The sequence below is a fragment of the Podarcis erhardii genome (assembly GCF_964252035.2).
Source record: "Podarcis erhardii genome assembly, chromosome: 12".
Lineage (NCBI taxonomy): Eukaryota > Metazoa > Chordata > Lepidosauria > Squamata > Lacertidae > Podarcis > Podarcis erhardii.
Window position 1 is genome coordinate 37,926,629 of NC_138513.1, and position 27,979 is coordinate 37,954,607.

The 27,979-nt window shown below is 45.3% G+C and overlaps 2 protein-coding genes across 2 annotated transcripts in view; both read left to right on the forward strand.

Moving 5' to 3' along the window:
* The first annotated feature begins 5,953 nt into the window (after positions 1-5,953).
* GGCT (gamma-glutamylcyclotransferase) lies at positions 5,954-19,717 on the forward strand. The gene is made up of 5 exons (XM_081833956.1): positions 5,954-6,136; positions 8,942-9,125; positions 10,849-10,994; positions 13,832-13,967; positions 19,550-19,717. The coding sequence occupies exons 2-5, from the start codon at positions 8,958-8,960 to the stop codon at positions 19,694-19,696; spliced, it is 597 nt and encodes a 198-aa protein (XP_081690082.1). The 5' UTR covers positions 5,954-6,136; positions 8,942-8,957; the 3' UTR covers positions 19,697-19,717.
* A 1,925-nt stretch (positions 19,718-21,642) lies between these two features.
* The window catches only part of NOD1 (nucleotide binding oligomerization domain containing 1), a 38,487-nt gene continuing 32,150 nt past the window's right edge, over positions 21,643-27,979 (forward strand). Inside the window, exon 1 of the mRNA XM_081881968.1 lies at positions 21,643-21,869. The gene's annotated coding sequence lies outside the window, so the exon portion shown is untranslated. The remainder of the gene's footprint in view (positions 21,870-27,979) is intronic.

Below are 27,979 nucleotides of genomic sequence, written 5' to 3' on the forward strand. Positions count from 1 at the left end.
CTCATGGTTGACTCATGATCTATAATTTGCTGTGATCTGCTCAGGTATAAAGACCTCTGGATTTCTGTCAATCGGGGTCCCAGTTCCTTTTGGAAGAGATTCCAAACTGGGTCCTTATTGCCTGGCAATAAACTTCACCTTCTTATTCTCCACTGCTGAGTCTGCCTGATCCTTATTTAACACCAAGCGAGTACCCGCTTACGTTCTTGTGCTTCATTATAAATCGCACCGTCTCTCCATTTTGAGAGGTCTAATGTTTCTTGGAAGGCAATTTCCATAATTTTGTTGAGATGAACATGTAAAGAAGGGAGATTTCATCTTCCTAATTACTCCCCACCCCATCCAAACAGTGTCTGTGTGAAGTTGCACGTGGTGGATTTCTACCATAAACATTATTGAGGGCAGTGTGCTGACATAAATAATGTGCTGGTTTTGGGTTAAATCCATATTCCCTCCTGAAGTTTATTGGTTGAGTCGTTTTCACTTAGCCCCAATTACCATACTGCATAGTTGTGAAATGCATAATTGCTAAGCCACTCTGTAATCTCAAAAACTGCTAGCAAAATGATGCCGTCGCATCCAAATTGCCCTTCACTTTAAAAAAAAGTTTGGCTGGTTTGGTTTATTTTACTCAGCGTTCTGAGAAGACACGATTGCTGGATGATTATTGTTTTTAGCTTCCAGGGTCTGGCTCTACCTTGGAGATATGGCATAACAATTTAACACACACAGAGAAACGAAACATTGGGGAAGGGGAAAGTGTAAACTGAGAAAATAAATAAGCAATCCTTTTCCTTCCATATCGTGGTGTTCATTGCATGGGGTCTGCCAAATGTCCACATTTCCCTTTTCCTAAAGCTTTGCAATGGAAACAAACCATCTCTCTAGAGAGGCCCAATTCCAAAGAAATAGGCAGTCTGGCGGTCTGTGTTTGTTCTTTTTCACATCTTGTTCTATGCGCTGCAGGTTTTTGTGATCATCTCTGCACCGCGACCTCTTGTTCACATAATACCATATTTAGGAAGGGAATCGTCTTAAGAAATATTCTCGCAAGCTCCCAGGGGCCTCTGCGAGTCTCTATGCCAGCTGTAAAAGTTGGATGCTTAGAAGCGACAGACACACAAAGAAAGGGGGAAAAGCTGGGGTGGGAGGGGGGCAAAATAAATATCCATGTGTTGATATTAAAGGTGGGCTGTGTATCTACCCCTCCAGACAAAGGACCATTTGCCCAGTGCTATTCTTCTAGGAAGGGACGCGGGTGGCTCTGTGGGTTAAACCACAGAGCCTAGGACTTGCCGATCAGAAGGTCAGCGGTTTGAATCCCCGTGATGGGGTGAGCGCCCGTTGCTCGGTCCCTGCTCCTGCCAACCTAGCAGTTTGAAAGCATGTCAAAGTGCAAGTAGATAAATAGGTACCACTCCAGCGGGAAGGTAAACGGCGTTTCCGTGCGCTGCTCCGGTTCGCCAGAAGCGGCTTTGTCATGCTGGCCACATGACCTGGAAGCTGTACGCCGGCTCCCTCGGCCAATAAAGCGAGATGAGCGCTGCAACCCCAGAGTCAGCCACGACTGGACCTAATGGTCAGGGGTCCCTTTACCTTTACCTTTATTCTTCTAGGAAAACAGGTGCCAAAACTCACCACGAACACCTCCCTCGTTTTCTTTTAATGGCAATGGCACCCACCTGAGAGGTGCTGAAACTGAGTTCTGGTGAATTCTGGCTGGAAAAAATGCCCTGCATTTACCCCTGTTGAAAGGTGGGGGTATTTGGTGGCTTTGAGAGGCCGGCAAATTTCATAATTTTTAGGAGGGCTACTGTTATGTACTGAGGTTCTCACCCTGGGCCAGCAGGGGGATCCTGAGTGAAAACTATCTACAGTATCCCCCTGCTGGCCCAGGGTGAGAACTTCAGTACATAACAGGGATATTCCTGGATCAAATCAGAAGCCAGGATGGCCTTCATAATCCGGTTCTGTCTGTGGAAAATTGGGACACTTGGAGGATATGGCTGTGGCTGACCCACAGCTCTGAACTGCAGATCCCCACTCCTAAGAGGCTCAGGAACAGGTTTCTAAGTTGCAAGTAACACTGGCGGTAAATGAGAGTGTGGTCATTGACAGCAGATACAGTACAAAACCATTAAAGACCTGAATTGCTTTGAGCCAAATTTGGGCTGCTCTGCAGTTAATGGAAATTTTAGTATTGACTTCTGTTTGGATTAAACTTCACTCTGTTTGGCAGGCCACGTCTTAATTTTTGTTTACCGTTACGATAAAAATAGCCAGGACACCATATCGTCCCTCCCTCGGCGATGGCTCAATCATAATAGAATTGACAATCCTGCATCTCAGAGAAAAGCTAAAAAAGAGAATCGATGTGTACACCATTTCAGCATTATCTTAGATCTGAATTTCTGCCTGATTCATTTAGGCACTCTAATGCATCCTAAGTCCAGGAAAGGCAGGGTTCAAACAGAGATGCTTCCTCGGGGAGAAGGAATTGATACCAACTAAGGTTCTCACGACCTTTCTGAAACTGAGTTACGCTCGTCAACCAAGTTCTTAAAATATCGCAGACTGAGGAAATGTTTTGGCAGGCGCATTGCTTTCCCCTTAAAATAAAAGTTTAAACAGAGCAGCAATTTAACTATCTTTTTTAAAAAATGTGACATAATGCTATGCTTTATCACGTAACTGACACCGTCTTCTTAAACTGCCAACTCCACTGTATCCACTGTGACTCAGAGCATCATTTTCATCCTGATCTACACTTGCAGAAGAACTTCCTCATTCCTATTCATGGGTGGCTCCATCCCCATTTTCCAGTGGCCCAATTTGTTTCCGGGCCTAATTTCAGGTGCTCATGCAGATGTTTGAAGCCACAGATGCATACCTGCCAAGTGCCCTGGGAAAAAATGGGACATCCCTTTTTTTTCATGTGAGATCATGGTGGCCATTTGGGGTGCTGTGCTCTCTCTCCCCCCCCCCCAAAAAAAAACTTGGGGGGGGCCAAAAGTGAAGCATGGGTCACATGATTTGCCCGGGAATGCATCCCAGAAGACTCTGGACCATGCATTATGTTCCTTGCTGTGATAACAGTCAGATCTGCCAGTTGAAATGTCCAGGTGCATTTTTACTATGTGCTCAAATACATGGCTCCTAGACATATGCTGTGGTGCTTGCCGATAAGATACATGGTCGATAAATGGGAACTTTTCATTCTGTGAATGAAATGGCCCAAACTGTGCCTTCGGCTGAATCAGTCCTAACCATAGCTGTCAACTTACAGATTTGAAAATAAGGGATCAGCAGCCAAAATAAGGGATTTTAGTCAACCAGCTGAAATGCGAAGTTAAAAGGGACCAGATAATTTAGCCCTTCTTGTACAGAAGTTGCTGCTCAAGACCCCAGCTGGTGAAACACTGCAATTAAATAACTACAAGCAGCAACCACTTTTCGCGCAAAACGAAGTCCAAGCTACGAAGATGCTGCTGCAGTTCTGTATCTTTTCTTTCATGCTCCATCTGCAGCTCTCAGTTCCATCGGGGGGGGGGGGGGAATAGCGCCCGAAGTAAACCCACAGATCAGACCATCTATGCTAGTCTACCACTACAAATCTATGGGAGAAGCCCTTGCAGTCCTTCCTCCGCTTTCCCCCTCTATGGTTAGCCCTTGGAACACCTGCCCACGCCTCCACCTCTGCCTCCTCCTCCTCTCTCTGAACTGCTTTCTCTATGGTTGCCCTCGCTCCTCAGTCCCGGCGGAGAGGGGCTTCCGGGGGCTGAGGCTGGTGAGAGGAGGCCGGGCTGGGCAGCCAAGCAACAGAGTTGGAGCCTCCCTCCTCCCTGGCCGGCAGGGAGGGAGGGAGAGGAGCTGCTTCCTTTGAAACCCGGGAAATTTAAGGGACATCATCAATAAGGGACAGCAGCAGGAAACAGCGCTGGGATAAGGGAGTTTCCCGCCAAATAAGGGACGGTTGACAGCTATGGTCCTAACAAGGAGTAGCGTGTTTTCCGGGGGCTTCCAGAAAATGTGCATATTTCCCCGTGTTACTGGATGGCAAGCGCTTCAAATTATCTCTCAGCAAACAACTCAAGGTGCTTCTGAACCTGTTCATTGAGGCTTTGTCCCAATTGGTTTGCAGAGAGTAGAGAGCATTTCCTCATTCTTTTCCTGATTGCAAAAATTCAGATCTCGCGGTGGAGAGGGGTAATATTTTTTGAAGAGCAAGAATGATCAGCTTTATCATTTCTGGGAAATGATACATAATGAATTGAAAAGGATGTTTAAAATAATCTTTGTAAGAAAAAAGCCCAGAGGATTATCTTTTGGGAATTATAGGGAGAGAACTACATAAATTGTATAGAAATTTATTTTGTATCCTACTTATGTATGCTACTACAGAAGCAATAATGCTACACGTCCAAAAATGCAATTATTTGGCACCATTTTTGACTGAATTGGATAACGTCAGATTTTTTGTGAAATTGTGATTGCACAAGTTAAAGCACTGAGGGCTGATTTCTTTTCCTATGACAAAAAGCCTTCTGTTTCCACCGTCAAACCTTTCAGGGGAGCGTTTGCAACCCTTTGGCATCATTTTTGAGTGAATTGGATAAAGTCAGATTTTTGCAGAAATTGTGACCCTGAGGCTTAGGGATTTTTTTCAAAAAAATCTTTTTCCACAGCTTAAGGCATCGCGGGCAGATTTCTTTTCCTAAGCCTTCTGTCCACCACCAAACCTTTCAGGGGAGCTTTTGCATCCCTTTGGCACCATTTTTGAGTGAATTGGATAACGTCAGATTTTTGTGACCCTGCGGCTTAGGAATTTTTTTTTAAAAAAATGTTTTTCCGCAGGTTAAGAAGTCGAAGGCTGGTTTCTTTTCCTGTGATAAAAAGCCTTCTGTTTCCACCGACAAACCTTTCAGGGGAGCATTTGCAACCGTTTGGTACCATTTTTTAGTGAATTGGATAACGTCAGATTTTTGCAGAAATTGTGACCCTCTGGTTAGGGATTTTTTTGAAAAAAATGTTTTTCCGCGTTTTAAGGCACTGAAGGCTGTTTTTTTTGGAGTATGATAAAACATGGTTTTTGCATTTTTATGCTGTCAACCGCCCTGAGATCTTTGGGTGAAGGGCGGTATTCAAATCTAATCTAATCTAATAAAATAGTAAAGTGAAATGAAATGAAATATGACTAGAATACAGTGGTACCTCGGGTTAAGTACTTAATTCGTTCTTGAGGTCCGTTATTAACCTGCAAGTGTTCTTAACCTGAAGCACCACTTTAGCTAATGGGGCCTCCTGCTGCCGCTGCACTGCTGCTGCACGATTTCTATTCTCATCCTAAAGCAAAGTTCTTAACCTGAAGCACTATTTCTGGGTTAGCGGAGTCTGTAACCTGAAGCATATGTAACCCGAGGTACCACTGTAGAACAAACTAGAACAATATAAACTAGAATAAAATAAAATAAATGAAATGAAATACTAAAGTAAAATGAAATAAACTAGAATAGAATAAACTAGAACACAATAAACTAGTATAGATTGAACTAGAATTGATTAGAATAAAATAAGAGAACTAGAACAGAATAGAATAAACTAGAATAGAATAAACTAGAATAGAATAGGCAGCAGAAGTACTGCAGGTAGCTGAGGCGCGCCTGCGCAGTCAGAAACTCAAATCCCCGCCTCCGCCTCCCTATCCTTCGAGGTGCCGGCGCGGGAGAAGAGCGTCAGCGCGCCTCCACCTGGGCATCCGGGAAGGCAACGGAGGCCGGCTCGGCAGCCAATGGGAAGGGCCGGTGGCGGCTCAGCCAATGGCGGCGTCGCGCGGCCCGTCTCGGCCGCCGGGTTTCCTGCCGGCGTTCTGCTGCTGCTGCTGAGGCGAGGAAGGCGAGACGGGGGGGGGGGGGCGGCGAGGGCGGGCAGGGGCGGCGGGCAGCCGGGCCAGGGGAGGAAGGGGAGCCCCCTGAGGCAAGGGCGCGGGTCCCGGGGCCCCTGGAAGGCGGGATTAACTCGCCGCTCCGCGCCCCAGTCGGCCTTCCGTGGAACTGCAGAGCTGGGAAAGGGACCCCCGGGGGTCATCTAGACCGACCCCCCCCGAGACGCAGGAAGCTGAGCGAAGCATCCACGGCAGGTCGCCTCTGGGACAGTTCAGTCTCTGGAGCCTGAGGCCCTCGGGGTCGCGGGTTCGAGCCCCACGTCGGGCATTGCCAGCCCTGATGGACATCCTATATACCCTTTTAAAATGTGGCTCTTTTTTGGGGGGGGGGTATTATTGTTCTTATTTTGATTTTATATATTGTGATCTTTTCTGCGAACCGCCCTGAGACCTCCGGGCATAGGGCAGTATATAAATTCAATAATAAATAAATTTCAGGGGGTTGGACCAGATGGGTCGGGGGGGGGTGTCCCTTCCATATCCACGATTATTTAGAATAGTGTAAATGGCTAAAATGTAAAGAGAGAAAGAACATTGCATAGGAGAGCAGCTAAGGAGAACCCGATTGGGGAAACCCAGCCAGATGGTTGGGGCATAAATAATAATAAAAAATATTATTATTATTATTATTATTATTATTATTATTATTATTAAAATAGGGATGGGGTCAAGTGTGTACACACACACAAGCACCATCCTCAATGTCTCTCTAGACCAGTGGTTCCCAACCTCTTTTTAGCCATGCCCCATCTAGTAAAGGTAAAGGGACCCCTGACCATTAGGTCCAGTCGTGGCCGACTCTGTGGTTGCGGCGCTCATCTCGCTTTATTGGCCGAGGGAGCCGGCGTACAGCTTCTGGGTCATGTGGCCAGCATGACTAAGCCACTCCTGGCGAACCAGAGAAGCGCACAGAAATGCAGTTTACCTTCCCGCCAGAGCGGTACCTATTTATCTACTTGCACTTTGACATGCTTTCAAACTGCTAGGTGGGCAGGAGCAGGGACCAAACAATGGGAGCTCACCCCGCCGTGGGGATTCGAACCGCCAACTTTCTGATTGGCAAGTCCTAGGCTCTGTGGTTTAACCCACAGCGCCACCCGCGTCCCCTATGCCCTATCTATCTAAGCATCTCTAAAATCCTGATTCCCCCCCCCCCCGACATATAATTCTTATTATTCAAAAAGTGAACTCCTATTCACGTGGTGGAAGCCTGAAAGGCCATTCACTGTTAATAACTCATTCTCAAATTGCCCCCTGTGGGGCATGTGCCCCATGTTGGGAACCACAGCTCTTATCACACGCTTCTCTTCAGGATTTTCCCATGACCGGGAGGTTTCTCAGTGCTACACTGCATTCATTAATTCATTTAGAAATCAAGTAGCTTTTATTATGAAAAGTACATTATAGCTTCATATATATATATATATATATATATATATATATATATGGTGTTTCAGATTAAAATTTTACAGTCACATATCAAACGTAGAACATAAAAACAGGATTCCAAAGAATCTCGTGGACTTCCCTCCTCCCCTTTGCGGATCCTTTTGTTAATAATTTCCTCCTGCATCTTTTATGATAATCCAGATCTTTTACATCTCCATTGTACGCTGCGTTGCATTTATGCAATTTTGGGTCTTTTCATTTTTCAAGCTTTTCCTCTTCCTGGGTGCATGTTATTTTGAACCCAACACCCACCCTCTTTGCCAGTCAGGAGGGCAGTAGAGTCGTGCTTAAAGGTTTCTGCTCATAATTTGCTGTGTTCCTCTCTTTCTTAAGTCTTTTGGTTCCATTTCCCTCTTTAAAGTTCAGTTTTCTTAGAACTTAGAAAGGATTTGGCCCCCTGATCTAAACCTAAAATCAGCCATTTTGCAATAGCTTCTACATCATCTGTTTGCTGCTTACGAAGGTGTTGAGTCTGTTAAAAAGTCTTGGATGCTTTATGGATTAGGCATGCACTCTTGCAAACTCCCTTTCTCCTCGACTACAATGCTTTGCACGCTTCCCTTGGAAAAACCTTTATTTGAACACATCAGGATATACTGCCGAGTAAATATGCTTTGGTGTCTGCCAGGTTCCCTAGCAGGTTTTAATCTGAAGCCTCGAAACATCCACATCATACATTTGGAGCACAACTAAGGCATTTTTAAAGTGCATGACATTCTCCAAAGAATCCTGGGTGCTAGAAATTGCAGCTCTAGGAGAGAAAACTACAGTTCCCTTGATTCTTTGAGGAAACCATGTGCTTTAAATGTGCTTTTACTGTATGGCGTGGATATGATTTTTTGATTTAATAAGCTGCAAACCGCTTTGAGATTTTTTATTAAAAATGTAAAGCCATATAGAAATTAAAGAATAAAAATAAAAATCTGCTACCTGTCCTTTCATGCTCCCATCTCTCTCTCTCTCTCTCTCTCTCTCTCTCTCTCTCTGTATATGTGTGTGTGTGTGTGTGTGTATAAAATGAGATAAAAGTTCAGAGATTGAAGAACTTCCAGTTCTTCATCTGTCCGCTATATACATATAAACAATAATCACTTCATCCACTCCGATATAACTCCTAAGAGAACACCACTTTCTATAAACAAATTATCTTCAGTCCTTGAACCCAAATGCATTATTTCATTTTCTTTCTCACACAAAAAGTCTTTGAGTGGTTTCCAATCTTTAGTAAATGTTAACAATGACTTTATTTCTTATTAAACATTTTGATTTTGCCATCTCAGCTAAGTCCGTTAATTGTAAAAACCGTTCTTGCATTGTTGGTAAGGATGTCTCTCTCCATCTTTGCCATCCACTCCAGTCCTGACAGCAACGTGACGTTACTAGGCAAAACAAAGGAAAAGCAGAGCAGTAAGAAGGGAACATTTCTGTTGTTTTATATTCAGGTTCTGGGCACGAGTAAATTTTGTGGTACTTGGGAACTACTGCTCCATGCTGCTTTTACTGCCCGCACACCTTACGAACAAATATCTCACCTCCGTTTTCTTTTAACAGGGCTCCTTTTTAGCAGATGGAAACCTTTAAGCACTGTACACCAACCAGATTTGGTGAAGGGCTGGATGTCCAGAGCTTCGGGAATGAAAGCTTATCGTATTTTGCCTACGGTAGTAACTTGCTTCGGGAGAGGATAATGTTAAGAAACCCGTCTGCAGTTTTTCTCACCCTGGCACAGCTACTGGTTGGTGCTGTCTGTTTTGTCTCTTTATGTTGTTAAACACATGCCAGAAAATACCTTTGTCTGCCATTGCTGTGACTAGGACATGCAGCAGATATTGCTGTGCGATCATCATTTCCTTCTGTCAAGTTGTGATTGTTTTTCCAGGGAAAATAGCTAGCCTAGGAGGCTTCCAGTTTGGTGCAGAATCCGTCCTGCTCATACCCATGTGGTGGTGGTGTTTTTTGCAGCAACTGCGTCATGTCATTGTCATAATGCCAAGCCATACTTTTTAATACCTTCAATCTGGATTTCCACTTATTTGGAAAATTTGCTAAACAGCATGTTATCCATCTGCAGTCACTCCTGGTGTGGAAGCTTATTAGTCCATTAAAAAAAATAAATGTTGGGCATGTCATCATGAGTGTGGCACTGTTTTTGTGGGTGGTCTTTGTCACCACGCCTCTGCTTCTGTTGCATCTGTGGAATGGTCTCCCCATGGAAGTTCTACTTCATTATACACCTTTAGGCGCCAGGCAAAAACGTTCCTTTTTAACCACGCCTTTGGTTGATCTGATTTACAGTGATACCTCTAGTTACGAACTTAATTCAATCCTGAGGTCCGTTCTTAACCTGGAACCGTTCTTAACTAGAGGCGTGCTTTCGCTAATGGGGCCTCTTGCTGCCGCTGCACTGCCGGCACACAATTTCTCATCCTGGGGCAAAGTTCTCAACTCAAGGTAACTCTTCCAGGTTAGCGGAGTTTGTAACCTGAAGTGTTTGTAAGCTAAGGCGTTTGTAACTCGAGGTACCACTGTACATCCTATACCCTTTAAAAAAAAATGGGGGGGGTTATTGGGTTGATGCTTTTATTTTTATTAGATTTTGTGGTTTTATATCTTGATTTTATTCTGTGAACTGCCCTGAGACCCCCGGGTATAGGGCGGTATATAAATTCAATAAATCATCATCATCAACATCATTATTAATGAATGGGATTTTACATTTACTTTTCTTTCTCCTGTCCTACCCATCCACTCCACAGCTTTGTTTGAATTAATCGCATGTCTTTTAAACCTATAGATACCGTATTTTTCGCTTTATAAGATGCACCAGACCACAAGACGCACCTAGTTTTTGGAGGAGGAAAACAAGAAAAAAAAATATTCTGAATCTCAGAAGCCAGAACAGCAAGAGGGATCGCTACGCAGTGAAAGCAGGAATCCCTCTTGCTGTTCTGGCTTCTGGGATAGCTGCGCAGCCTGCATTCGCTCCATAAGACGCACACACATTTCCCCTTACTTTTTAGGAGGGAAAAAGTGAGTCTTATAGAGCCAAAAATACGGTACAGTGGTGCCCCACAAGACGAACGCCTCGCAAGACGGAAAACCCGCTAGACGAAAGGGTTTTCCGTTTTGGAGGCGCTTCGCAAAACGAATTTCCCTATGGGCTTGCTTTGCAAGACGAAAATGTCTTGTGAGTTCCTGCGGGTTTTTTCCCCTTTTTCCCCCCTTTTCCTAAGCCGCTAAGCCGCTTATCAGCTGATCCGCTGAAAAGCCGTTTAACAGCTGATCGCTAAAAGCCGCTAAACCGCTAATAGCGCTAATCTGCTAAACTGTCAATGGGCTTGCTTCGCAAGACAAAAAAAACGCTATACGAAGAGCCTCACGGAACGGATTAATTTCGTCTTGCAAGGCACCACTGTATATAAACGGAGGTTATTTTTTCTCCTCCTTTTAACCTGCAGGATTACAAACTTGCCTTTGGCTCTCATCATGGCAAGCCCAGTTCTAACTGGCATGGAAGTACAGCAACTATAATCCATAGTCCTGGCGATGAAGTGTGGGGAGTCGTATGGAGAATGAGTACTACCGATTTACCTTCTCTGGATAGGTGAGTGTCTTCAAGTCCTGTCACCTTCTCTCAATTTAGTAACTTAACGAACCACACACTTGCTTACATGTTCTGGGTGTTTTGTTGTATGTATGGTGTCAATTCTTTGCCAAAGCAATTGCCGGACTCCCAAGTGAACAGTTTCAGTCCTGGGGGTGGGGGGCGCGGATATGGCTCGAGTATGAAGTGCTCACTTCTAACATTTACCAAATAGAAACTAAGCAAGATTTTTTTTAAAAAATAGTGAATTACCAAAGCCCATCAGTTCACTTTTCTTACAGAATTAACAGCTTTAATTGGGTATTTGGCACCTGCTGCAGAGCCTGATTTAATCAGATGGGTTTTTATCTTTGATAAAAACAGCAGGAAAAATATAAAGAACTACGCTGTTGTAATAAGTATGCAATCCTGTGCATATTTACTCAGTGGTAAGCCCTACTGTTAGGGACGCGGGTGGCGCTGTGGGTTAAACCACAGAGCCTAGGACTTGCTGATCAGAAGCTTGGCGGTTCGAATCCCCATGACGTCCCTGCTCCTGCCAACCTAGCAGTTCGAAAGCACCTCAAAGTGCAAGTAGATAAATAGGTACCACTCCAGCGGGAAGGTAAACGGCGTTTCCGTGCACTGCTCTGGTTCGCCAGAAGCGGCTTAGTCATGCTGGCCACATGACCTGGAAGCTGTACGCCGGCTCCCTTGGCCAATAAAGCGAGATGAGCGCCGCAACCCTAGAGTCGGCCTCGACTGGACCTAATAGTCAGGGGTCCCTCTACCTTTACCTTTAGCCCTACTGTATTCAGCAGGCATTACTGCTAGGTAAGCGTGCATAGGATTGTGCTAGAAAGTTATTTCACCCCTATTGACAGCTGTAATGGTGAAACAGAAAGCAACAGGAGATCTTTTTTTAAAGGGGAACTACAGTGGAAACTCGGTTCTCAAACGTCTCCGTTGAGAAATGTTTTGGAACCCGAACGCCAAAAACCCGGAAGTGAATGCTTCCGTTTTCGAACACACTTCGGAAGTCGAATGCCTTCCGCTGTATGTTTTTCAGTTTTCTCAACTGAATTTGCTGATAGCCCTTTGAGCGTCTGTTTTGGAACATTTCAAGTTGAATGGTCTTCTGGAATGGATTACGTTCAAAAACCGAGGTTCCCACTGTACCTGTTGCAGGAGTTTAGAGCTGTGCACGATGGCCTGTCCCCTGGGGCTTTTGCTGAACACCAGTGCCTAACCTTGATGGTTTATTACTGTATTGCCGTAATCCCTCTTATGAGATTCATTTGGACTTGCAGAGTTTCACCCATATGTGGGCTGGTTGAAATGGTGCAAGTCTAAGCCCAAGCAAGGCGAAGAGCTTGAAAGGTATTTTCCTGCCTGGTCCACTTGGGGTTACACAGTGCAAAAAAGAGCTTTTAAGTTCTCTGCCTTGCCGCCGATCTCTAGGAATGCTGGGGATACTCGCTCTCTCCTCCCTTACCCTTTAGCTAGAGGGTAGCTCCAAAGGTTTGGCTATACCCATATTTTATGCATATTCCCCCGGAACTGACTCCCCGCATAAGATTAGGTAAGATTAGGTAAAGGGACCCCTGACCATTAGGTCCAGTTGTGGCCAACTCTGGGGTTGCGGCGCTCATCTCGCTTTATTGGCCGAGGGAGCCGGCGTACATGTGGCCAGCATGACTAAGCCACTTCTGGCGAACCAGAGCAGGAAATGGAAACGCCGTTTACCTTCCCGCTGGAGTGGTACCTATTTATCTACTTGAACTTTGACGTGCTTTTGAACTGCTAGGTTGGCAGGAGCAGGGACAGAGCAACGGGAGCTCATCCCATCGCAGGGATTCGAACCGCCGACCTTCTGATCAGCAAGTCCTAGGCTCTGTGGTTTAACCTGCGTCCCTCAAGATTAGGTATTCCTGCATAATATTTTCTGTTTATTAAGTCGTCGTAGTTTTCTTCTTGGCTGTGCTTTTTATCTTACGATGTTGGTTTAATTTTAATGTGCCCTGCTTTGGGCGCAAGAGAGGATGGTAATAATAATTAGATGAATAATGGAGTTCTCTCGTACTGGTCTGCGTAATGGCAGCAATCGGAACAGGGATCTCCTCCTTGCTGGGCAGGGGAACTCCCTTACGATCTTACGTATTCTAGTAAGTATTAAGACTTAAGTAACATTGCAGATGAATCAGTGAGACTGCACTCACTAACCATGACTGGCAGCCCATTCTCAGAAAAAGCTTTGGGTGCATACAACACACATCACATGGTGGTTGATGGGTTGGCCAATGACTTCAGATATTCTAGGCAGAAGCATCAGGGAAGGAAGTGAAAAGTCTGTACGTGGTGGCAATTCCTTCTTCTGGCAAGGGTGGGATTGGTAGTGACTGTAGCCTTGTGACTCACTTCTTGAAACAACTGCCCCTATTAATAAACACTGTTAACTAGAGTCTCTTCCTCTTTAACAGGGCCAGTGTTGTGTACATAACATTTTATGCTTCCAAGCCCTTAAAAGCTGTAGAGATGGGTTGCCAATTCCTACTCCATTCAGCCAGAAGATTATGGCACCAACGGTGTAATGTAGCACAATCCATAAGAGAAATTAGCTAACGATGTTCAGTAAAAAGCCACACAACTCTATACCTTCCCTCTTATTTAGTTTTAACTTAATTTTGTAAACAGGAGCTCAGAAAGCTGCTGTCCGGATACGGCCTAAATTTCATGACTTACCTTGTCTATGGTCTGGGTGCCTTGCTAAATGAATAGTCTGCTTAGAAAGCAAACTACTACACTTTCTTTCTCAAGTTAGTGATTCGATCTGAAAGGTATTCCTTATTCTGTTTCAGACAAGAGGGAGTTGAACAAGGTATTTACATCCCAATAGAAGTTACAGTCCAGACTCAAGAAGGGAAAATACTTAAGAGTCGTAGCTACCAAATGACAGACTATGTCTTAGGCCTTCCTTCCCCGCAGTATAAAAAGGTAAGTCTCCTTTGTGTTTCTAAGGAGAATATGAGCGGATGAGAGAGAAACTGGGTTACTAATCATAGTAGTAAGTGTAGGTTTTCTGCAAGTGAAAATGAACTCATTCATAAAAGTCTACCTACATGATGCTTAGTAATTGTCCCTTTTGGGCCTAAGCTGTTCATGGAACATGAAAAGCGAAATAGCTTAGCTACTTTGATACTAGGGTTATGTGAGTTGTGCTTTTATAGTGGCTTTAGCCATGGTGCTGCCTCCTTTTCTCCACCGAGGAGCAAACTCAGGCTCAGTATAGGCCTGCTAAGTCAGGCAAATTGCTTGTACAGTGGTACCTTGAGTTAAGAACTTACTGTATTTTTCGCCCCATAAGGCACACCAGCCCATAGGACGCACCTAGTTTTTTGGGGGGGAAATAGAGGGGGGGAAATTATCCCCCCCCCCAGGCGCGGGGCTGGGGTGGGAAGCTGTCCCCCGAGCTTGTGGGGCTGGCGGCGGGGAGGAGCAGACTTCTCCCCGCCACCAGCCTTCTAACCAAGTCGGGGGACAGCGGGATGGCGGCGTTCCGCCTCCCCACTGTCCCCCGAGCTTGTGGGGCTGGCGATGGGGCTCTCCAGGCTTCAGCAAAAGCCTGCATTTGCTCCATAGGATGCACACATATTTCCCCTTCATTTTTGGAGGGGAAAAGGTGCGTCCTATAGGGCGAAAAATACGGTAATTTGTTCTGGAGGTCCGTTCTTAACCTGAAACTGTTCTGAAACTGTACCTGAGGTACCACTTTAGCTAATGGGGCCTCCCACCACCGCCGCGCGATTTCTGTTCTCATCCTGAAGCAAAGTTCTTAACCTGAGGTACTATTTCTGGGATAGCGGAGTCTGTAACCTGAAGCGTATGTAACCCAAGGTACCACTGTATCATATCAGTCGGGCTGATGACTTAGTGATAGCTTCCTCCCTTTACTATAGCCATGGCCATAAATATACACTAGTGGCCTAAATTGTGGACACCTTTTGGGAAAAGTGTATTTCTGAGGTTTGATGGCTCATAGCACCACTTTTGTTTTGGAGTAATACTATAAAATTATATATCAATGGAAAGATAATTTAATAAAGAATGTAATGCAACAAAGTTTGTTCAATTATCTGTATTCTATCAAAAGGTATAGCCAAATAACCAGAAAAGGAAGCACAACTTGTCGTAGCTTTCCTTTATTTGAATGTAGCCAGTGAACACAAGTGTTTAGAGAGCCAATCAGGTGTTGTGAGCCATCAAACCTCGGAAATACACTTTCCCCCAAGGTAAAGATAAAGGGACCCCTGACCATTAGGTCCAGTCGTGGCTGACTCTGGGGTTGTGGCGCTCACTTCGCTTTATTGGCCAAGGGAGCCGGTACAGCTTCCGGGTCATGTGGCCAGCATGACTAAGCTGCTTCTGGCGAACCAGAGCAGCGCACGGAAACGCCGTTTACCTTCCCGCTGGAGTGGTACCTATTTATCTACTTGCATTTTGACAATGCATTTGACATGCTTTCGAACTGCTAGGTGTGCAGGAGCAGGGACCGAGCAACGGGAGCTCACCCTGTCGCGGGGATTCGAACCACCGACCTTCTGATTGGCAAGTCCTAGGCTCTGTGGTTTAACCCACAGCGCCACCCACGTCCCACTTTCCTCCAAAGGTTTCCACAATTTTGGCTACTAGTGTAGTCGAAGACACATCTGCAGCCCTCTCCTTTGCAGGGGTTAGGTGGCAGACTCTCCTAATCCTGTTGCAACATGGTCTGATGCTGGTCATACATCCCCTTTAAGAGGGTTGTCTGAAAACTATGTCAGCTTGAGCCCACATCCAGCTTGGCTTAGAAGCGCCCGACTGAAACTCATACCCTTGTTCAGCAGCTAGCTGATCATGACTACTTTAAAAGCAGCAGTAGCAGTAGAGAGCAGTTCTGGATCCATAGGAGACCCATTGGCTTTTCCCGAATCTTCCTTGTGGGGTTGGGGGAACATTGGAGGAATGTGCAGAAAGATTGGGAACACCCAATTGCTTTTTTTCTCCCCAGCTGGGTCCTCCTTCCTAACTAAGGTACCCCTGACCATTAGGTCCAGTCGTGGCTGACTCTGGGGTTGCGGCGCTCATCTCGCTTTATTGGCCGAGGGAGCCGGCGTACAGCTTCCGGATCATGTGGCCAGCATGACTAAGCCGCTTCTGGCGAACCAGAGCAGCACACGGAAACGCCGTTTACCTTCCCACCAGAGTGGTACCTATTTATCTACTTGCACTTTGACGTGCTTTTGAACTGCTAGGTTGGCAGGAGCTGGGACCGAGCAACGGGAGCTCACCCCATCGCGGGGATTTGAACCTCCGACCTTCTGATCGGCAAGTCCTAGGCTCTGTGGTTTAACCCACAGTGCCACCCGTGTCCCTTCCTTCCTAACTGCTGAAACATTATTGTCAATGGCGCACAAAAATGGTGGATCCAGTCTTGAGCCAGGGCCCAGTCTCATAGGAAGAGTATCATAGAATCATAGAATTGGAAGGGACCCCAGAGGTCCTCTAGTCCAATTCCCTGCAATGCAGGAATCTCCATGACACATGACCACCTGACCTCTGCTTAAAAACCTCCAAGGAGGAGAATCCATTCACAGCCTTCCAAGGGAGGCCGCTTCATTCCTTACTGCCAGAAAGTTCTTCCCGAGTCATTTGGTCGGAATCTCCTTTCTTGAAGCCATGGGTTCGAGTCCTGCTCTCCAGAGCAGGAGAAAACAAGCTTGCTCCATCTTCTTCCATGGGGCAGCCCTTGAGTAGCGACCTCCCCTCTCTTCTATTGTGGACTTTTCCACTCCTGGGAATAGGGATGAGGAGGTGTTGCCCCAGCCCTTCTGGAGATGATCCACCAGTGATACTAACACGCTCCATATGGCTGTTTCAAATGCAGAACCAGCTGAACCTGCAAAACCAGTGAGATCTGTTAAGGCTCCCAACATTGGCCGTGTTACTACATGTCAAGAGTAGCTTGGCAGATGCTTAATGGCACATGCAGCCCATAACACAGTAGTTTTCAGCTGCTGTTGGATGCCAAGACTGTTACCCAAATAAAAACTGATATACTGTACTTCCTGGTTATTACTAATTTTTAATTATCCAATTTTTTTGATAATTAAGACAATCAGATTTGTATCCCTGTACAGATAACTGCCTTCACCCCCTTCTCATTAGATGTAGAGAGAAATAACTAATCTACTCATCTCTCACCTTTGTCGGCTCCCACAAGCTGTTGCCTTGCCAATCTTAGGGGCAGGGCACATATTTTCAGTTTCAGGAAATCAAGTCATAGAATGACCATTTCTGCTTTATTTTGCTGCTTCCTAAGTAGGACCCGGGACGCGGGTGGCGCCGTGGTCTAAACCACAGAGCCTAAGGCAGGAGTCAGCAAACATTTTCAGCAGGGAGCCAGTCTACTGTCCCTCAGATCTTGTGGGGGGCCGGACTATATTTTTTTTAGGGGGGAGGGAATGAACGGATTCCTATGCCCCACAAATAACCCAGAGATGCATTTTAAATAAAAGCACACATTCTACTCATGTAAAAACACCAGGCAGGCCCCGCAAATAACCCAGAGATGCATTTTAAATAAAAGGGCACATTCTACTCATGTAAAAACACGCTGATTCCCGGACCGTCCGCAGACCAGATTTAGAAGGTGATTGGGCCGGATCCGGCCCCCAGGCATTAGTTTGCCTACCCATGGCCTAGGGGCTTGCCGATCAGAAGGTCGACGGTTCGCATCCCCGCGACGGGGTGAGCTCCCGTTGCTTGGTCCCTGCTCCTGCTAACCTAGCAGTTCGAAAGCACGTCAAAGTGCAAGTCGATAAACAGGTACCACTCCGGAGGGAAGGTAAACGGCGTTTCCGTGTGCTGCTCTGGTTTGCCAAAAGCAGCTTAGTCCTGGCCACATGACCCGGAAGCTGTACGCTGGATCCTTCGGCCAGTAAAGCGAGATGAGCGTCGCAACCCCAGAATCGTCCGCGTCTGGACCTAGCGGTCAGGGGTCCCTTTACCTTTAACTAGGACCAGATTCTGAAGATGTAGACAGCCCCTCCAGTGCCCTTTAAAAAGCCTCTCCTGGGATCCGTGGATCCTCAGGGAAAGTTTGGGAAGTGCTGCAGGGAGAGGAGGCAACTGGGAAAATCGGGTGTGAGCTCACCCAGTCCTTTCCTGAGGGTCCTCTGGCGTGGCGATAGCCATATCATCCCATGTCTTGTCAGGTTGTGGTTTGTAAGTGTGAATGGGCTTGATCTTAAACCGCAAGGGAAATGTTTTGATTGGGTGTTGTACAACTGATTTTCATTTGGTTGAATAGATCACTGGATCTATTCCAAGTGAAACTGGGTTGAATGCCCACCCATCAGCTGCCCGTTTGAATCAAATTACACACTCCCCTGCCAATCATCCAGTACACAGAAATGGAGTTTTGTGCGGGAATGTGTGAACCAGCGCTAACATATTCTCATCATCCCTTTCCCTGGTTATTTGTGTGGATATGGCTTGTGGAATCAAACACTGCCACTTTATTTTTTTTAATACAAATTTTATTAAATTTTCTGTTTTACAATTTAGAATACTCACTTAAACATCCTTAAAATATCAGTGACTTCCCTTCTTTGCTTTCCATGGTTCATTTTGCATAACATAAATCCCTGCATATTTTACATAAACTAAACCATTCAGTATTCCGTTATTACATCCATAGAATCATAGAATAGAATCATAGAGTTGGAAGAGACCACAAGGGCCATTGAGTCCAACCCCCTGCCAAGCAGGAGACACCATCAGAGCACTCCTGACATGTGGTTGTCAAGCCTCTGCTTAAAGACCTCCAAAGAAGGAGACTCCACCACACTCCTTGGCAGCAAATTCCACTGTCGAACAGCTCCTACTGTCAGGAAGTTCTTCCTAATGTTTAGGTGGAATCTTCTTTCTTGTAGTTTGGAGCCATTGCTCCATGTCCGCTTCTCTGGAGTAGCAGAAAACAACCTTTCTCCCTCTTCTATGTGACATCCTTTTATATATTTGAACATGGCTATCATATCACCCCTTAACCTCCTCTTCTCCAGGCTAAACATGCCCAGCTCCCTTAGCCGTTCCTCATAAGGCATCGTTTCCAGGCCTTTGACCATTTTGGTTGCCCTCCTCTGGAAACGTTCCAGTTTGTCAGTGTCCTTCTTGAACTGTGGTGCCCAGAACTGGACACAGTACTCCAGGTGAGGTCTGACCAGAGCAGACCATCAAAACGTACTGACACTGTTGAATTTATCTTAATGCTGCAAACGTTTTCAAGTGTACACAATTTGCCCCCATATATTCTATAAACATTTTCCAATCTTCTTTAAACATATGTTCTTCTTGTTCTCTTATTCTATATGTTAGGTCCACAAACTGTGCATATACCATCAGCTTAAGTTGTCATTCTTCTTTAGTTGGGACCTCGCTCGTTTTCCATTTTGGGGCTAACGAAACACGGGCTGCAGTAGTGGCATACATAAATAATACTGCTGCTTTAAATCCTCATTTAATGTGGTTCTTCGTAGGTCATTTGTATGGGTGCAAAGCAGAACGGTTTGCCAGTGGACTACCAGAAGAAATTAGACTCTATACAGACGAATGACTATGCAGGACCTGTGCCGGTTTTTGATGAAATTGAAGCTGCCCTCAGCGAAAATGAGATAACGAAATAATAAAGAAACGTTTTAGAATCACCTGCTTTGGTTTCTCTTGATTATCGTTTTATTCGAGTACCTCTCTTATTTTGTGAAATCCTATGCATGTCTGCTCAGTTGTGAGCCCCATTGAATTCAATGGTACCTCCATCTAGGATGGTGCAGGATTGCATCCAAAAATGAGAACAAAAAGCTCTTGGGTGCATCCTTGATTAAGAAATGACATTTAAGGTGGTCCTTGATTAAGTTTTGCTTCTAATACACAACTGCAATATTAGCTCTATTTATTCCAGATTGGTTTTTTGCTTTGTTTTCTATCTCCATGGCAAACACTACAAAGCCAGACTGATGACGGATCACACAATTTGCTTTAATTGACAAGGGTGTCTGCGTACCAGCTCGGTCTGTCATCAAAAATATCACACAGAGCTGGCGCTGTCTGTCTTTCTTGCATCTCCACCCCCCTTTTATTTATTTTTATAATAAAAAAAAAATCTGGTTTCCCAAAAACCCACCCGTTTCACCATGGAGATTTTGAACTAATTTATTTTGGAGTTCGGGGAGAAGAGTTGTTTCTGGCCTCATAAATTTCCCGCTGTTTTAATTACCCCCTGCAGATCTTTGAACTCCCCCCATCTTGTCACATCAAACATGTTGATATGAGTGCACCGGTAGCATTGTGCATAACCAAGATGTTGAGTTGGGGAAAGGAAAAAAGAACCTAAAATATATAGCGCTGTTCAGTAGGGGCGCACACTTCAGTCAATCGAAGCTTAATTTAAAATGTTTCATCCACTAAAACGGTGGCCTTACTTAGGCAAATCTATAAATAGATATTTGAAGTGGTTTTTTCTTTTTAAATGAACACTTGAACGTGATAAGTACTCTTTAACTTTTTATTTAAACGGTAAAATGTAACGGCATGGAAGGGCAAAACTTCACAGTGCAAAGGGAGAATGAAGTATTAAATCATTGCAAGATTCCCTTTACAAATATAGATTCGTAAAAACAAACTTATTCTGCACTGGTGTGGTTCATCATTTCTGTGACTAAAAGGTTCTACCTAGTCCTAAATGAGCCAGACATTTGCATATACCTCTGGCACACTGAGTGACCATGCGCTTCAATAGCTGTATGAGAATTATTATTTTTAATTTGAGCTCTGCCCTTGAGATGCTTTTAATTTATGAGAGATCTTTCCAAGATCCTCTGCATAGCTCAATAGGCAGTGCATGAGACTCTTGATCTTAGGGTCTTGGGTTCAAGCCCCATGTTGGGTGAAAGATGCTTGCATGCCAGGAGACTGGACTACAGTGTTTCCCAAGTTTGGGTCTTCAGCTGTTTTGGGGAGTACAGTTCCCATCATCCCTGACCACTGGTCCTGCTAGCTAGGGAAGATGATAGTCCAAAAACAACTGTTTTTCGGACTACAATGCCCATCATCCCTGGCCACTGGTCCTGCGGATGATGCTCCTTGTGGCCAAGCCTGCAATTCTGTGCAGGGGAAATTGGCCCAGCCGTCGAATACCAGCCCTCCAAATCAGGAGGATCAGAATTCTCCCGGGAGATCTTACTCCGTTCGGACCCGAGGAACGGGGATCCTTTGCTCTCCAGATCCCGTTCTGCTCCCATATCCGGGTTGCCCAAAGCGCACCTTCCAGCCCCTCGAGACGTCTCCGGAGGAGGGCGGCGCCTGGGTCGCCCGCATCCCCTTTAGCCGGGCGGGGCAGGCTGGGATCCGGCGCGATCGGCTCGGGATCCCAGGGAGGGGGCGGCAAGAGAAGCCGCTGCTGCAGCGCCCGCTCTCACTTTCGGCGAGCCGCGCGGGGGAGGCGCCCGCCTCCTTCCTCCCCCCCCCGCACTTTCACTTTTCCTTTCTCCGCCTCCCTTTCTCCCATGATCCAGCCGCGGGGACGTTTCCGGCGCTCAGTTGGAAAGTTTTCGACCGAGGAGGCGGCAGGCGTGGGGGGGGGGGGGCTGGAGAGCAGCCAGAGGAGGGCGAGAGATCCACCCCCACACCCCACGGGCGAAAAAGGCCAGGATTGGCGAAGGGAAGAGCGGGTCTCTCCCCACTAGGAAACACAGCCGCGGACGAGTCCAGCATCCTGCAAGCTGCGGGCAGGGATGGCCAAGTCAAGCCCGGCAGAAGCGCGTTTCTGAACCCGGCCATGGGGCGGAGCTGATCCCGGGGGTGGGTGTTTTCTCCTGCCACTCCCCCCCCCTTAACTGGCCTGCGGATCAAGAGAACTTGCCTACTCCAGCCTAGAATTGGAGGATCGTGCCTGAGGATGCAAGTTTGTTTATTTGTTTATTTGTTTGCTGCACTGCAGGGGGTTGGACTAGATGACCCCGGGGGTCCCCTTCCAACTCTGCAAATCTAGGATTCCTTGTTAAAAGAGAGAGGCAGAAATCCTAAAGAGAGAGAGGGCATCATTGCATGCCACCTAAAAACACTGAAATGCTGAAGGGCTGGAGGCCATTTGTGGGTGCCGGCTAAGAGGCAGGGGTCTCCTTGGGTGCTGCTTTAATTGGCAGTTAATTGGCATTAATTGGCAGAGGCTCCCAGCAGAGAGAAGCAGATGGATTGTGGTTAGACACTTCTTTGCATTGGCAAAGCAAGCATGCACCTTCGTTCCGCTGCTTTCAGGACCTGCAAAAACTTTTCTGTTGTTGTTTAGGCGAGCCTATCCAAAACATGTGATTTTATTTTGCCCCTTTTTTTCAAAATCTGTAGATTTAAAATTGTACTTCATTTCTATTTCAGCCATTTTATTACTATGTCTACCATGGTCTGTGTTTGTTTACTATTTTTCAACAAATATGTTTACACCGTTTCATGTAAACGGCTTGGGCCTTTGCCTAAAAAATTAAGAGGAGTATTAATAAAACGAGAGAGTTGAGATCATGAGGACTAGCCTCTTCCCCGGAAAGAAGTGTGATGGCATTGTTTGGGATGCCTGACTCCAGAAACTTCTGCCCTTCTTCCCATTCACAGCCTATTGAATAGAAGAGAGAGTGACAACTTACTGGTCGAAAGGAAATGTGTGCCTGTGATTTAAAAATACTATAATTATTAATTTGCTTTTGGTGCAAAATGACCCAAGATTTGCGTGGGCAACATGAGCGAGTGCTGGGTGCAGGAAGCCTGGTTTGCACCCTTATTTTTGAAACATGTTTTGCAGACCCTGTGTGCTGTAAAACATAAGAGTACAGTGGTGCCTCGCAAGACGAAATTAGTCCGTTCCGTGAGGCTCTTCATATAGCGGTTTTTTCGTCTTGCGAAGCAAGCCCATTGACAGCTTAGCGGATTAGCGCTATTAGCGGTTTAGTGGCTTTTAGCAGATCAGCTGATAAGCAGCTCAGGGCTTAGGAAAAGGGGGGGGGAGGGAAAAACCCCCGCAGGAACTCGCAAGACATTTTCGTCTTGCGAAGCAAGCCCATAGGGAAATTCGTTTTGCGAAGCGCCTCCAAAACAGAAAACCCTTTCGTCTAGCGGGTTTTCCGTCTTGCGAGGCGTTCGTCTTGCGGGGCACCACTGTATTGGACTTGCATCGTATGAACACTCAGCCGGGGTCCTGAGTTACAGTCTGGTCTATGCCAGCCTTTCCCAAACTGGGGGCTGGAAGGTATTTTGAACTATAGTTCCCATCATCCCCTTGTAGTCCAAGACACTTGGCTGCCTTCAGATGTCTTCTACAAGTCAGACAGTTGTTTACAGTGGTACCACAGGTTACATATGCTTCAGGTTACAGACTCCGCTAACCCAGAAATAGTACCTCGGCTTAAGAACTTTGCTTCAGGACGAGAACAGAAGTCGCATGGCGGTGGCACAGCGGTGGCAGTGGGAGGCCCCATTAGCTAAAGTGGTACCTCAGGTTAAGAACAGTTTCAGGTTAAGAACGGACCTCCAGAAAGAATTAAGTTCTTAACCCGAGGTACCACTGTCTTTCCTTGACATCTGATGGGAGGGTGTTCCATTGGGCAGGTGCCACCACTGAGAAGACCCTCTGCCTGGTTCCCTGCAACCTCACTTCTCACAGGGAGGGAACTGCCAAAAAGCCCTCGGAGATGGGGGTGGAGCTGGACCTCAGTGTCCGGGCTGAACGATGGGGGTGGAGACCCTCCTTCAGGTATACTGGGCTGAGACCGTTTAGGGCTTTAAAAGTCAGCACCAACACTTTGAATTGTGCTCGGAAACGTACTGGGAGCCAATGTAGGTCTTTCAGGACCGGTGTTATATGGTCTCAGCGGCTGCTCCCAGTCACCAGTCTAGCTGCCGCGTTCTGGATTAATTGTAGTTTCCAGGTCATATTCAAAGGTAGCCCCACGTAGAACGCATTGCAGTAGTCCAAGTGGGAAATAACCAAAGCGTGCACCACTCTGGCGAGACAGAAATAATTTCTCTCACTGGCAGTGAACTTGGGCTGATTTCGAGGTGCTGGTTTTGGTGTGCAAAGCCCTATACAGTTTGGGACCCGGATACCTAAAATACCATATTTTTCGGTCTATAAGACGCACCAGACCACAAGATGCACCTAGTTTTTGGAGGAGGGAAACAAGAAAAAATATATTCTGAATCTCAGAAGCCAGAACAGCCAGAGGGATCACTGCGCAGTGAAAGCAGCAATCCCTCTTGCTCTTCTGGCTTCTGGGATAGCTGCGCAGCCTGCATTCACTCCATAAGACGCACACACATTTCCCCTTACTTTTTAGGAGGGGAAAAGTGAGTCTTATAGAGCAGAAAATACGGTAACCTCCTTGCAGAAGCCCCCTTCTCAGAAGGTCTGTCCTGCCCCCAAATCGGTGTCTTGTGGCACCTACCCCTTGGAATTCCCTCCCTATGAACATTGTTATTTTCTCCACGCCTATTGACGACTTCCCTCGGAATTGCTTTTAGAAGTTTTAATTCTTAATTAACATTTACCATCCTTCACTTGTTAGGGAGGAAATCTTAACAGGTTGTACATGAAATTTCCCTAAGGTTTAGGAAGGTTTGGTGGTGGTGGGGAAAATAAAGTTTTCCCCAGGAAACTGGGAAAACAGCTGAAATTTCATGTGTTCAGTTCTGCACATAGCTGAGAAAATATCTGAGATATTGAGCAATTTTTCATGCCTGACTTCCCCAACCCCTTAATCTAGTTTTTTATTTCTCTCTCTCCAGCATTCAGATCCATTGAGTTCAATAGATCTGCTACGTTGTGTATCACAATGTAGATTTTATCCAGTTGTCCCTAGATTTTATCCAGTTGTAGGAAAAACATAAATAGGTGTAATAGGTTTAGAATTTTTAATAGTTCCATCGGCATAAGTAGTAATACCTGGTTTTGCTTATTTGTTTGTTTGCTTGGTTTTTTTTGGTTCGTTTATTGTGCTCTGGATTTCAGCCATGCTCCTGAACTGCAGTCCCAGAGTTTCTAGTTTCTTCAGGGAGAGACACTCCCTTGTCTCAGGAATTTGTAACATCCTTGTGTTGAGCAATTCTTGCAGCTCAAACATGTGAGCCACATTTTAGCCAGAAGCACTAGCCAAGAATTGATGCTTTTGAATTATGGTGCTGGTGGAGACTCTTGAGAGTCCCATGGACTGCAAGAAGATCAAACCTCTCATTCTGAAGGAAATCATCCCTGAGTGCTCACTGGAAGGACAGGTCCTGAAGCTGAAGCTCCAATACTTTGGCCACCTTATGAGAAGAGAAGACTCCCTGGAAAAGACCCTGATGTTGGGAAAGATAGAGGGCACAAGGAGAAGGGGACGACAGAGGTCGAGATGGTTGGACAGTGTTCTCGAAGCTACCAGCATGAGTTTGACCAAACTGCGGGAGGCAGTGGAAGACAGGAGTGCCTGGCGTGCTCTGGTCCATGGGGTCACGAAGAGTCGGACACGACTAAACGACTCAACAACAACAACAACAACAACAAATGGAAGGATTTCAACCGTGAATTCTGATCACTTGAAGAACCTACCATTTTAACCTATCTATTTGCCAGGAAGGATTTCCTGTTCACCACTCGGAAATAATTTTATTTATTTCAAAGCTTTCAGTGCAGAGGCTTTCTCTTTTCAAGAGTGCCTGAAATTTTTATTCCAAAGTGAAAAGCGAATTTACTTCCATTCAACACGTGTGTGTTTTCCAAGCGCCCCTCCAGACAGCCGTCTGACTTATCATTAATGATTATTTCAGTTCATAATTGTATCGAGGCATCGATTTTGCATTTAGAACGAACTGTATTCATTTTTATTTATTTCTTAATGAATTTATATCCCAACCTTTGTCCCAAAGGAGCCCAGGCCTGCAAACGCATCTGTAATAAATATGCTTTTATTGCTATTGTATATCTTAAAACAACTAAAAGAGAGTTAATAACAGTCTTCTCACCTCTTTAAAGTATCATTATGCCTGCTTTTACATATACGCAAGAGTGCATCTCTTTTAATATCACCTTCATTATCTCAGAGATTACAACTATAACTATAGAAACACAATTATGTTTTCAGCTTTTGAATCTGTTTTTTTTTTTTTGTTTCTTAACAACAACAACAACAACTGTTGCCTGTAATTCTCAAGTGTGGCTAGGAAAACAATAATTTGGGAGTGATTTTTAAACAGATAAAAAGCCTTTCAGAAGTATAGTGGTACCTCGGGTTACATACGCTTCAGGTTGCAGACTCTGCTAACCCAGAAATAGTGCTTCAGGTTAAGAAATTTGCTTCAGGATGAGAACAGAAATCATACTCCGGCAGCACGGCGGCAGCAGGAGGCCCAATTAGCTAAAGTGGTGCTTCAGGTTAAGAACAGTTTCAGGTTAAGAATGGACCTCTGGAACGAATTAAGTACTTAACCCGAGGTACCACTGTATTTTGTTTAGATGAACATGTAAAGAATATGCCTTCGAAATACAATTCTCAAATTGTGAAATGTTAGGCACAGCGCTGGGTTTAAATAAATATTATGGGAGCTTTGTGTCAACAAGCTGCTATTTAGATATATTGTACTGATGCTAATCTATGTACCGGTCAATTATCAGTTGACCACAAACCATGTTTTGTGCTGAAAATTCTCCTCTAGCGAAGCCACAGAGGACTTTTTATATGCTCTCCGAGGCTGAATCACCTGGGTGCCTTTGCAGAGAGAGCGTGCTTGGTGGTAATTCATTAGCTGGGTTACTTCCAAACGATGTTGCAAGCGCATGCCTTGGATGTGTGTGTTTGCGTGGGGGGGAAGATACTTTCCGGGATCTCAGCCTTCTTGAGAAATAAAGGAAGTGGATTTCTGCTGAGTTGCCCCATTGGTCCATCTATCTCAGAAAAGCAGAAATTCTCCAGAAGCCATTCTTCTTCCCAGACCAACCTGGAGACGCCAGGAATTGAATTCTGCTTGCAGTCTTGACCGCTGAGCTTTGGCATCCACCAAGGACATGAACCGATGGCCCGAGCCAAATAATAATAATAATAATAATAATAATAATAATAATAATAAATTTTATTTATATCCTGCCCTCCCCAGCCGAAGCTGGGCTCAGGGCGGCTAACAACAATCAAGATAATCCAACGATTCTAAAAACATTTCATTATGAAAATTAATTAAAATCAAATTGATGGCAACCAATAAACAAAAGCAAAGATCATATACCTGATAACAATCTGATCCAATACAAAAAAGTCATAATAAAAACATAACTTTAAAATAAACAACTATCAAATTTAAGAATTACTAAACTGTAATCAATAAAAATAATGGCAAATCATGATGCACAAAATGCTACAAAACATACAAAACCATGTAAAAGGATCAAATTTAGAAACAAGGACAGACAAATTATAACATTATTTTTTAAAATACCCTGGAACTCCTCTCTTCTTGGGTGCTTCTGCTGTTCTCAAAGTCATGGTCTGGGAAAGGCTCTTAGGGATGGAGGGTGGGCAAGGCAGGTGGAAAAAGCCATTGCCTGATGGCCAGCGTGAAGTCTTTTTCCCATCACAGTTCTTCATCTGGAAACATCTCTCTTATGAAGACTCCTTGGGCTGGAGGGTGAAGCAAGCCATATGAAACAATTTTCTGTGTGAAGCCATAGGTCAACTCCCTCAACCTAGTGCCCTTCAGCTTCAGCCAGCATGGCCAATTGTCAGGAATGATGGGAGTTGTAGTCCAAGGCACTAGGAAGATTGCTAATTTACCTGTCCTCATAAGTTGGGAAATAGCTGTGCCTCAGGAGAGTTAATTCTCCTTTTAGAATGATCATTGTGGTGTTTTAACAGCTCGAAGAGGTTGCTGGTGAGATCCCAGGAGGCAGCGCCAGAGAA